Source organism: Bombina bombina, chromosome 8, assembly GCF_027579735.1.
Source record: "Bombina bombina isolate aBomBom1 chromosome 8, aBomBom1.pri, whole genome shotgun sequence".
In the NCBI taxonomy this organism is placed as follows: domain Eukaryota; kingdom Metazoa; phylum Chordata; class Amphibia; order Anura; family Bombinatoridae; genus Bombina; species Bombina bombina.
The window spans coordinates 113,807,888-113,820,867 of NC_069506.1; the positions used below are offsets into that span (position 1 = coordinate 113,807,888).

General features: G+C 37.9%; 1 protein-coding gene across 1 annotated transcript in view; it reads left to right on the forward strand.

The window, feature by feature from the left end:
- The window catches only part of ACAP3 (ArfGAP with coiled-coil, ankyrin repeat and PH domains 3), a 302,744-nt gene that overhangs the window by 263,140 nt on the left and 26,624 nt on the right, over window positions 1–12,980 (forward strand). The window contains 2 exon segments of the mRNA XM_053690978.1: window positions 1,623–1,721; window positions 5,373–5,474. Of these exon segments, the coding sequence (XP_053546953.1) occupies window positions 1,623–1,721; window positions 5,373–5,474 (201 nt within the window).

Here is a 12,980-nt window from a genome sequence, read left to right on the forward strand (position 1 = left end):
AAAAAAAAACCCAAAAAAAACACTATTTTCCGTAGTGTAGCTGCCCCCCATCATAAACATACCCCCCTCCCAGATCCCTTTAAAGGCACGGATCCTACATAGGATCCCCCTCTCATCCTTCACCCTCCTTCCGACTCAGTGCCGGTGTCGTAGCGTGGCATAGCGGTCCCGCCCCCCTTCACGCCCCCTTCAGTCCGGCTTCCCGCCCTCCTCCCGCTTCCTCCAGCCCTCCCATGCCACCAATTATCTGCACCTCCTCCCGCTCCCTCCAAGCCCTCCCATGCCACTAATGATCTGCACCATTGCTGGCCGATGCAGAGAGGGCCACAGAGTGGCCCTCTCTTCATCGGTAGGTGCCTAAAGGGTATTGCACAATGCCTCAATATCGAGGCATCACTGCAATAATCTGAGAGCAGCTGGAAGCGATCACAATCACTTCCAGTGCTCAGTTTCACTGAGGACGTGCTATGTATGTCCTTGGTCCTTAACTGTTGTTTTTTTGAGGACGTACATAGCACGTCCTTGGTCCTTAAGGGGTTAATTGCTCCAATAGATTAGCAGTGTAATAATTATGGCACCTTTTGGTCCTTAAATGGATATTTTAAGGCAAACTATTCTAGGGGCCAGATTAATTTCTTAGTTTGTACCTCAAACTATACAATGTGTACAAGAAGTGCACCCTGGTTATGAACAAAACTATTAAAGGGACAGTCTACTCAAAAACTGTTATTGTTTAAAAAGATAGATAATCCCTTAGTTACCCAATCCCCAGTTTTTTTTTATAACCAACACTGTTAGATTAATACACTTTTTACCTCTGTGATTACTTTGTGTCTAGGCCTCTACAGACTGCCCCCTTATCTCAGTGCTATTTACAGACTTGCATATTAGCCAATTAGTGCTGGTTCTTGCACAACTCTACGGGAGTTAGCACAATGTTATCTATATGGCACACACGAATTAGCAGTGTCTTGCTGTGAAAAGCTAATAAAAATGAATGAGATAAGAGGCGGTCTATAGTGACTTAGAAACAGGCAGAAATTTAGAGGTTTAAATGTTATAAAGTATATTAATATAACAGTGTTAGTTGTGCAAAGCTGGATAATGGGTAGTTAAGGAGTTATCAATCTTTTTAAACAATTAAAAAATTAAAGTAGACTGTCCCTTTAAGAGCAGATAACTATACAGCATCCTGGTGTTAAAGGAATTATAGAGTTGTGTAGACAGAATCATATAACTTACGCATCACAGAACAATATGCACAAAAATAAGAGAATATTCATGGCTGTGTTAAAACACTACATCATACAATACAAAATAGGAAAGTATAGTTATCTACTACTAGTTCTGGTCTTAACAGATCTGTCTCTGAGACTAATCACTGTTTCCTACTTACAGTTGTAACTAAACATAATTGATGTATCTGTACATAGTAACCACTGTCTCCTAACTGGCTTTTTGCGGCACACAACAAATGTTAGAAAATGCCCGATTAGCATTTTTCTCTCTTCCAACCAACTTTCATTTCTACTGTAACTGCACATTTTTGGTAAATACTTACACCATTATATACCATTGCACTTATCTCACGCATATCTTTTTTTTGTTTTTTTTGTTCATAGCTGCCACCCTGGAGCGTAAATTTCGCCGGGACTCTCTTTTCTGTCCCGATGAACTGGACTCCCTCTTTTCCTACTTTGACACGGGTGCTGGGCCACGTAGTAAGTATTCAACACAATATGTTCCTTCCTAACATAACTCAGCATTGTATTAATCTCCTTCTTAGAAAAAAATAAGAAAATATTTAGTTAGTTGGTTTCTAATGGATTTGTTTTCCTATACCAGGTTAGAACATTTTTATTACAGTAACAAGTTAAAAACTAACGAAAGTGTGGATTTTTCTTCCCCATCTCCACTGAAATAACCTCTTCAAAATAAAAGGGATGGGATACTCAAAAATATCTTTGCTTTATCTAAAAAGAAAACATTTCTAAATGAACAACTGCTTTGAAAAACTGATACTCCGGGGCTAAATAAGCCATCTTTGTCTGTGGGAGCTGTGGTGTGCTTGTGAAATATCAAAGCTGTTGAGATATATATATTCCCTATTTCTGATTTTAGTAACTCTTATTTGGGATTTTATACAGCTACCCACTCTGCCACTTCCCTGTGTATTCCATAACGCTAATTATATTCTTGTGAGTCCGGCTGTTATTACAGTCATGAAACTTTGATCACTCGGAAGGAGAAACAATGGACTACAAAATGTTAAATTGAAGTCTTATAGGGACAGTAAACATCAGAACTTTTGTTGTTTAAAAAGGTAGATAATCCCTTCATTACCCATTACCCAATTTTGCATAACCAACACAGTTATAATAATATACTTTTTACCTCTGTGATTACCTTGTATCTATGCCTCTACAAACTGCCCCCTTATTTCAGTTCTTTTGACAGACATGCATCCTAGGAGCTTCACGTGCCTGAGCTCAATGTTATCTATATGAAACACATGAACTAACGCCCTCTAGTGGTGAAAAACTGTCAAAATGCTTTCCGATTAGAGGCAGTCTTCAAGGTCTAAGAAATTAGCACATGAACCTCCTAGATTTAGCTTTCAACTTACATGCCCTATTTAAATCATGAAAGATTTTTTTTTGTCTTTACTGTCCCTTTAAGCTTGAGTTGTTAAGGACATCATGCTATAGTATTAACTGTACACATAGGCCCAAGAAGGGCCCATATATCCTATAAAGTGTGAGCTTAAAGGACCACTAAATACAGTATAATTGCATAATTAACAAGTGTATAATAAAAAGACAATGCAATAACACTCTGAATTTCAATATAGCAGTAGATTTTTATTTCTGGTAAATGTATTTTTTTCTCCCATTTGCCAGCCCCCCTGTAACATGTGACAGACATCAGCCAATCACAGACTAGTATACGTATACCCTGTGAGCTTGTGCTCATGCTCAGTATGAGCTGTTGCCTCAAAAAATCTGCATAAAAGAAGATTGCGCAATATTTGATCATGGAAGTAAATTCTTAAAATTGTATTCTCTTTCTGAATCATGAAACTTTAATTTTGACTTCAGTGTCCCTTTAATTCATCTGTGGGGTAGCCTTATGCTTATCCCAGACATTCTTGTAATCCTCCAGAGTTTTTGTCATTACCACCTCTAATGAAAGTTTATTCCATGAATTAACCACTCTTTGGGCTCCTTGTACTAACAGGCGGGCGGACAGCTTCTTGACTTGCAAAGCTGTCTGCCCGCCTTCGCTACATATGGGCAGCGGATCTGTTCGTCCACTGGCCCGTATGTACCATTACACATCGCAGTGTTTAATGCCCGCCCCTTTATTTGCGCGACTGAAGGGGCTGTCAATCACAGAGAGTGAGCAAGCTCTCTGTGATTTTCCCTCGCCACCTCAGAAGTGGCGTAGGGTGTAAGAAGCAGCGCTCTAATGACCGCTGCTTCGTACATTGCGGGAAGTGGGCTCGCATATGCTAACCTGCCCCGCAAGGGCTTCGGAGCCGCTCTCGCTGCTTTGTACATGGAGCCCTTTCTGTACAGAAGATATTTCCACATTCTTTCTCCCCTTTCCTACAACCCTTCAACTTGAGATTATGATCATCTTTTTCCTTTTAGTGAAAGCAACTTTAATCTTTTTTTAGACTATGTATCATCTAAATAGTCCTAGAAAAGATTCCGAATCTTCTTCTGGAGATTCGGCCTCTAGAACCGTAAGCAGTACTCAAGATGAGGTCTAACTAGGGATCTGTAAAGTGGCATTAGGACCTTTTCTGCTGAAAATACCTCTTCCTATAAAACCAATCATTCTACTGGCCTTACCCTGCAATTCTATATTGTTTACCAAATGACAAATTCTCCAAAATAATAATTCCCTTGTCCTATTTTTCTGTTGTAATAGTCAGTGTCACAGTATGTAAAATTGTGCAACTCAACATCTTTGAATCTTTAGTGTTACTATTAATACAGTAAGAATTATCTATATAGCTGCCTTCATATACATAAGTGCCTCTCTGTGAATAGTGCATGAACAGATTATTTGCTTAGCTTATTTTTTTTAAAGCTTAAATGGAAAGCAGATCATTTTTAATTAAACAATCTTAGAGTGAAACCAACTCAGGTATTCTCAAAAACACAGAATTTTCCTAATTAAATGCAAATACACATTTTTTTAGAAGAAAAGAAAAGAGGTCTTTCCAGATTTCTATATTTTTTAATATAATAAAAGTCATAACCTTTAAAGAACATGATGAAACCACATCATACAATAATTTATTACCATTCAAAAGATTTGATTTTAACATCTTCAAAAACTGATTATTTTAAGCAGGTTGTTTCATGGCTGTTGTTTTCCGTGATTCAATATCTAATTTATTTCTGATATTCCGTTTCCGAACTTATTTTACAACCAAATTTTTGTGAAGCCCCTTCCTCCGCTTTTGCTCACACTAATTTATAATTAAAAATGTTTCTGTGTCCCTTTTAAAGATACAGGAAACCCAAACATTTTCTTTCATGATTTGGATAGAACATACAATTTTGAACAAATTTCCAATTTACTTCTAATATCTAATTTGCCTCATTCTTTTGTTATCCTTTGCTGAAAGCACATCATTGCAACACCGGCAGCTAGCTAATCACATCTAATTAGCCAATCACAAGAGACAAATGTATGCAGGCACCAATCAGCAGCTAGCACCCACTAGCGTAGGATATGTGAATATTCTTTTTTAAAATAGATACTAAGAAAATGAAGCACATTTGAAAATAGAAGTGAATTTAAAAGTGTCTTAAAATTGCATGCTCTGTCTGAATCAGGCAAGTTTAATTTTGACTTTTCTATCCCTTTAACTCCTGATTAGGTATCAATTGGATATTTTGTATCACAATGGACAACTGCCATAAAATAAACTGAATACATTATTGTGTTTAATTACAGTCCTTGACATAAATAAAATATTGTTTTTAGTATTTATGATGATTTGTTATATTTTCCTTATATATTTAGCATTATGATTTATATGGCATTATTCATTTTTTGGTAATTTCCAAGTATTTATTTCTGATATGAAGCATAGTTGTGTTATCAAGTGAAAATACATTTTTGAGAATATTTGAATCCATCTCTGTTTTGCTTTTTAAAATAACTCTCATTATGAATATCTGCTTTTTCTTTTATGCCTTGAAAAGCACCTTCATGAATGACTTTATTGAAATAGTAGATAGTATTTATTAACAACATTCCTTTTGAGCAGCTTAATGTGTATGTATCTTTGCTTTGCTGTTGGAAGACACAAAAATATTATTTCTGTGACAATGCCCTCACCTTCCTCTTAGGTGCCAACCAGCTGCCTGCGCAGCACCCCTTGCCAGCTGCACCCTGGACTGGCAGTGGCGCTGAGCCCGGTGGGAGCGGTATGCCGTTCCACCCGGAAGGAGGTAAGGTCAGAGGCATGAGAGATACATGCAGACATGCACAGGAAATGAGAACTAGATGACAGAATTTGAGGGAAAATACAATTAAAACAGTAATATAGTAAGGTCCAAGGTATCTGCTCTGAATATGGTCATGGACTTTGAACCTTATCTAACAGTTCATTTAAAAGAAAATAACATGCCATAAAAACAAAAAATTGTGCCGTTTTGTTTTTATACATATTTGTCTTTAGTTTATCTTCCCACATATTGTTTCCACCCTTCAGATACATATTTCCCTGAAGGTATAAAACATATTATTTTAGCATCAGTCATTTTTTTTACCTATGTTTATGTATTTTCTTCATCATGTCCATATTATAGCTAAGTGTAGGGAACGTTAAATGGATTGGTTACCAGAATTCATTTTAATAAATAAATGTATTTTCACATTTTGTAGATATATTTCCTTTAAAGTGAATGTAAATTTTGATGCTAAAGTGCCCGGTTTTTAAAACTTTGATTAAAAACAGGGGCACTTTAATTCATCAAAATTTACATTTCACTCCTGTTGTGACAAAAAACTTACCTTTTAAACTTCACAGCAGCTCCAACTACCTCCGGTCTCACAAGTCATTTCTGATGTCAGAAATGATTGATAGGTCATCCTCCAATCACAGCTTCCCCCCCGGGGGATTCAGTGTCTAATTCACTGCTGTGATTGGATGAAGCCGGATGCCTCATTTTAGACCGAGGAAGAGGCTTTGAAACGGGTGGAGGAAGCTGGAGCTGCTGTGAAGATTAAAAGGTAAGTTTTTTTTCACAACAGGAGTGAAATGAAAATTTTGATGAATTAAAGTGCCCCTGTTTTTAATCGAAGTTTTAAAAACCGGGCATTTTGGCATCAAAATTTACATTCACTTTAAGTGTATCTTTTTTTTATTTTTGTATTCACTTGTACATTTTCTTGGCTTACCTTAATAGCCTAATACAATTGGCCTAATACCAAAAGCATCTCAGGTGGTATAAGTCACACCCTTTTCCACGCTTTCATTCTATTTCATTGTCTTACGGATTTACGGTTTCCAACTTTATTTAGTTTTTTGTGTTTGACCTTGAGCTCCCTTCAGAGCGCAGCAGATGTGATAGGATCTATAGTGGGGGGAGTAAAGTGCTATATTTGTTTATTGATTCCTGGGAGGGTCTATTTTCCCTTGTCAGTTTATTATTGAGCATTTGTTTTAATACACTCTACCTTTTAGTTTTTCTGACAGTTCTTGTGATGTATTTGTGGTTGATGTTAATGATATCATCATGTCTCTGTCATGTGTTCCTAGGTATTTCACGTTCATGCCCATGTGCTCTGTTTTTTTTCTTTTGGGTGGCTACTCATTCTTGAATGACTATCAAAGGATACTCATGGCCATAGGGCTAGACAGCATATGTTCCTCTTTCAGCCTGGCTTTTTAGATGACCGAGCAGTTGTATTTGTGTCTCAATATTATAGTTATCCTGGTTGATGATGCATTGGTTATCCTGGTTGATGATGGGTCCACATGACCAGAGATTCCAGCACCTTGGCTTTGACTATGGAGCAACACTGGAGAATCGTTTGTCCATGTTCAATAGATACTAGCAGAATCCTATTTTTGTGTGTGAAAGTATTAGAACTCTTCACTACTAGTTATGTCCTTTAAAATTTTCAGGATGACCTGAAAGGATTAATTGTGAAGATAATACCATACAATAGTTCTTTAGTATCTACATTAGGGCATTAGCTTAGCAAAAAAGAGTGTTCAAATGATTCACAAATTCATTTCAGTATACAAAGGATTATCTTCTGGCCATAAAGATTGTACATGTGCCAGGAATTAACAGTTTGCAGTTCGATTATATTAGTCCCTGCCTAAGGTTTGGAGTCTAAATTACCAGATTTTTCACCCCTTGGCTTTGTGCTTAGGAGTGTGGTAAAATTACAACATAACTCAGTTGTTAAGTCTGACTGTTACTACATTCATTTCAGTTCCCAACAAAACAAATACAGTATATACCCTTAATATGACATGGGATTTTCAGCTTACATGTGTTACCTACCTCTTCTTATAGTATGACGGTTTGGTGACACTAGTGACACCATCAAAAGAAAACTGGTCTGTCTGAATTTGTGGATGAAGTGTGTAAGGTATCTACATCCACTGCTTTTCCAACTGTAACCTTTATCCATTGCAACCTGCATCCCTATAGAACTTTACATTGAAGACTTTTTCTGTTGGCCGTTATTTTGGCTAGGAGAATGAATACAACATACCTTATTCATTTTTTCCACTAATACTTTATTTCATCAGGGTAAGGTGATATTTTATCCATTTCCTCAGTGTTTACCTAACACTGTTTCAGAATTCTTTGCTTTTTTATATTTCACTATCTTTGTGGATTTCAAATTATTTTCATACTTAATGTTTGATTTTGTGTATATTTACACTAGCGTTATCAAAAAAATTAAGGGAGCCATTTTGATACTGCCCATTCCACAAGCCTGTCTCAAAGGTTCTACTCCCGTTAATACTATTATCGTTCACTGTCTATTGAATGAAGACATTACCAATTCTTCAAGGTCTCAAGGCTCACCCATCTAAGGCAGTTTTGACTTGTTTATAATGGAAAGATGTTTCTTCTAAATAACCATGGAACGGTTATGTGTCTGAGATATTATAAGTTGCATGTCTGGTTATTAGCAGTTGCCATGTTTATGAGAAAAGTCATTCAAATCCATCTCATGTTCTGTTTCAATAAGGACTCTGTTGTTTTTTTGTTTGTTTTTGAGCATGATATTTGGAAAGTGGTTATTTATTAACACCCACTGTTTATTGCGTTGGTGAGTTCTACTGCAGGGAGTTAAGATAAACAGAAATCTAATTTTAACAAAATGTTCTTATCTTGGCTCATTTCCCTTAGTAGCACTCAGAGCTTCCTTGCTTTTTATTCATTTTGTCCATTGAACATAACATTGGCGCCTTCTGAAAGGGGTTGGGCTGATTTGTTGTCTTCCAAGTTAAAGGGACATGATACCAAAATGTTGAAACACTTGAAAGTGATGCAGCATATCTGTAAAAAGTTGACTAGAAAATATCACCTGAACATCTCTATGTAAAAAAGAAAGATATTTTACCTCAAAAGTTCCTCAGTAGCCACATCCCATTGTAAAGGACTTCTAAGCAGCAAATCAGCATCCCTGTCCCGGGACAGTGAAAGGAGCGAGCTTATGTGCACACTCATCTTATTTCCCTATTTAGTTTAAAGAAGTTTACTATGAAATCTCATGAGAGTTAAGTAAAATCTCATGAGATCACAGTAAAAGAGTTCATGACCTCAGCACTGTTTTAATGTTCATGGGTGCATTTCAATTTGAAATATAACCATTTTTGTAATAAACATTACAAAAATACTTCTAGTAAAAGTTATTACTGATTTTAAGCAGCATACGCACATATCCTGGGAGGGACAGTGCACTAGTATTCAAACAGCTTGCTTGCTCAGAGAGCTGGCTGTAGTCTGTATTGCTTCTGAATAGATCATTTGTATCATATTGGCTACTGCTGACCCTCTGAGAATGTGTGGTGTTTAAATACTGGTGCACGTGCCCTCACAGGATATGTGCGTATGCTGCAGAAAAACAGTAAAAATGCACATTTCATTTTTGACCTTTCTATCTCTTTAAATAACCTGAGGTGTTTATAGCTGCCACCAATCCCAAGGGCCAAACAACTGTTCCTTCAAAATTTTAACTTAAGGAAACTACAAAAATCTCTATATTAAGTTTCTGTCCTGTTTTTTTTTGTGTGTGTGCTGATGCTATTTAAGCTGCCCCCAGCAGTCGGCCATTTCAAAACGCTTTATAGCACTATGAGTTGCACAGAAACAGTTGTCTATGGTTTGATGTCAGTCCCTTTATATTGTATCAGTATTCTTATCCTGTCTACCAGAAACAGTTCTTGATTGTTTTCTGTTGCTTTTGAAACTTATTGCTAAACCAATGTTTACTCAAATGTTACTATACCGGAGCAAAGTGCACAGGAAATATTAATTTAATCAGGGCCAATGCCAGTGTTTCATGCTCCCTAGGCGATACTTATAATGTATTATGTACCATACTTCCGCCTATCTATCCATCACCCTGTTTACCAACAAGCTTGCTTTCTTTCCTATGGCATGAAGAGTCCACGAAACATTCTAATTACTAGTGGGATATTCACTCCTGGTCAGCAGGAGGAGACAAAGAGCACCCCAGCAGAGCTGTTAAGCATCACTTCCCTTACCCATAATCTCCAGTCATTCTCTTTGCCTTGATCACGGGAGGATGGCGAAGATCGTGTCTGAAGATTTTAATCCTTTTAATGGGTACTTTGCCCTGCAAGCAAGGATTGGGGCTATGCTGTGTCCATGTCACTCTCTTTAGTAAGAGTAATGGTGGCTATTAGCAGTTAGACGATGGAGAGGGAGTCTTTGCTTAAACTTCTAACATTATTGCTACCCCTATTATAGAAAGCCAGAGTTGTTTACTCTGTTCTTTCTTTTCTATAGGTCCCTGGTAGATATGGTGAAGATGCCACACCTCAGAAAACAGTTCCTGCCTGACAGAGCAGGATCCACAGGTAAGTGCTTTCCTTTCTAGGCTTGAAGGTACCATCACTATAGGGGTTAAATCCTTGTGGAAAGTATTTGAATCTGTTTTAGGGGCACTGCTTTTATGTGAAAAGAGGCATACTTTTTTATTGGGGGCTTAGAGATGGGAGAGTGTATGAAGTGTTTGACAGGTGTTTGTTTTACTTCTTGTTACAATCGCTTTTCAGCTCAGCTTATTGGCCCAATCACTTTTGCTGTGCTGCTGTTGCTTTTTGTGCCGTTTTTGTTTGGCGAAAAAAAAAAAAGAAAAAAAAAAGAAAAAAAAAAGTTTTTTATTACGGTCGCGTGACCGCTCCTCTGCACTTTCGTTTTTCGGCTTCTCTGTTCAGTTCGGACTTTGCCGCGGTGAGTGTGGAGGCTGCATTTTCTTCTGTCTACAGTGGCAGGTGAATTTGGGCTGTTCCGTTAACAAGGATGTGTTTTTTGCGCTAATGGGATAGCAACTTCTGGATGGGGTAGGACCTCAGCAGAGCTGAGGGTTTTAAGTGCTTATTTATGTTTTATTGCTTCATATAAATAAACTTAATTTGGCATTTAAATTTTATTGTTAATTGTGAACTGATACCCAATTATGGACACTAATACTGAAGTTGATACATTTGAAAAATGCTTATTGTATTTGGAGGCTAAGATAATACCTCCTGTACAGTTTTTCTCTTCATGTTTAAATAAAACTTAAAAGTTTAAAGATAAGATGTTTCCTTGAGCCTTCTGTCTCTCAGGATAGTGTTATCCTAGCTACGCCTCAGCTTTCCTCTCAAGCTTCCCAAACTTCACATGCAGTTCCCTGCAGTTCCTCTCAACCCCCTGGGGATTTCGCTGTGCAGATTACTTCTGCTGTTTCTGCAGCTTTATCAGCTTTTTCAAAAGATTTCTGGTAAACAAAAGAGGAAATCTAAACATATTGATGTTAGTAAGGCTGACTCCGCTAAAGCTGTGTTAGTCAGTTTGTCTCAATTATCTGATGAGGATGATTCTTCAGTGGCTTCTGAGGGGGAATTGGCACATTCTGATACTGTAGTGACAAATTCTGCAGATTCAGAGGAGATTAATTTCAGATTTAAGTTAGAACACCTTCGAGTTCTTCGAGTTCTTTTGAAGGAGGTTCTTGATACTTTGAAAGAATTTGAATCTGTTGCAGAGAATCCAAAGAGGCCTAGTAAGCTTAATAGGGTATATGATGTACCCTCATCTGTGGAAGTATTTTCAGTTCCAGACTGTATAGCAGATATTATAATTCAGGAATGGGATAAACCAAGGATTTATTTTTCCCCGTCCCCTGTTTTTAAAAATATGTTTCCTGTTGCTGACTCTCTTCGTGACTCGTGGCGCATGGTGCCCAAAATAGAGGGAGCTTTCTCTACTCTAGCTAAGAGAACTACTATTCCTATTGAAGATAGTTGTTCTTTCAAGGATCCCATGGATAAGAAGCTTGAAGCTTTTTTGAAGAAGATGTACATTTATCCGGGATTACAGTGGCAACCTGTTGCTAGTATTGCTACAGTTGTGGGGGCAGCATCTTAATGGTGCGATGATTTAGCTAATCTTATCCTAGAAGAGACTACTATAGAGGAGATCCAAGACAGGATCAAAGCTCTCAATCTAGCCAATACCTTTAACATGCAAGTTGTTAGGTTGGGTGCTAAGATTTCTGGTTTTACTGTTTTAGCTCGCAGAGCTCTTTGGTTAAAATCTTGGTCTGCAGATGTAACATCCAAGTCCAAACTTTTATCTATGCCTTATAAGGGTAAAACCTTGTTTGGACCAGGTCTGTTAGAATTTATTTCTGATATTACAGGTGGAAAGGGTTCTTTCCTTCCTCAGGATAAAAAGAATAGACCTAAGGGTCGCCAGAATTCTAATTTTCATAACTTTAAGGGACATAAGTCTTCTTCTTCTTCCTCTTTCAAGTCGGATCAATCCAACTCTTCTTGGAGGACCAGTCAGCCTTGGAATAGGGGGAAGAAAGCTAAGAAGCCTTCCGTTTGATTCTAAATCAACATGAAGGGGCCGCCCCCGATCCTGTAGTGGATCAAGTGGGGGGCAGGCTTTCTTTTTTTCAGCAGGATAGGCGATGTTCCCGATCCTTTGGCCATAGATATAGTATTACACGGTTAAATCTTGTCCTCCCAGGGGCAGGTTCCACCTGTCAAGGTTATCTGTGAATCAGATAAAGAGAGAGGCCTTCTTAAACTGCGTAAAGGACCTATCATTCCTGGGAGTGATTGTTCCAGTTCCTCTAGAGGAACAGGGTCTAGGATTCTATTCAAATCTATTTGTAGTTCCCAAAAAGGAGGGCACTTTTCATCCCATTCTGGACTTAAAGTTTCTCAATCAATTCCTCAGGGCTCCGTCCTTCAAGATGGAGATCATATATTCTATTCTTCCTTTAGTCCAAAAGGGTCAGTTCATTACCACCATAGATCTGAAGGATGCATATCTTCATGTTCCTATTCACAGGGATCATTATCAGTATCTAATGTTTGCCTTTCTGGACAAACATTTCCAGTTTGTTGCCCTTCCTTTTGGCATTGCTACAGCTCCCAGCATTTTTACAAAGGTTCTGGGGGCTCTTCTGGCAGTGGTGAGGTCCCAGGGTATTGCTGTGGCGCCTTATCTAGAAGACATTCTAGTTCAAATGCCATCTTTTCATCTAGCAAGATCTCATACCAAGATGTTGTTGTCTATTCTACGTTCCCATGGGTGGAAAGGGAATATGGGAAAGAGTTCCCTTGTTCCAAATACAAGGGTTTGTTTCTTTGGAACAATCATAGATTCCCTGTCCATGATGATCTTTCTGACTGACGTCTGAAAATCCAAGCTTCTTGTTTCTTGCCTGTCTCTCCA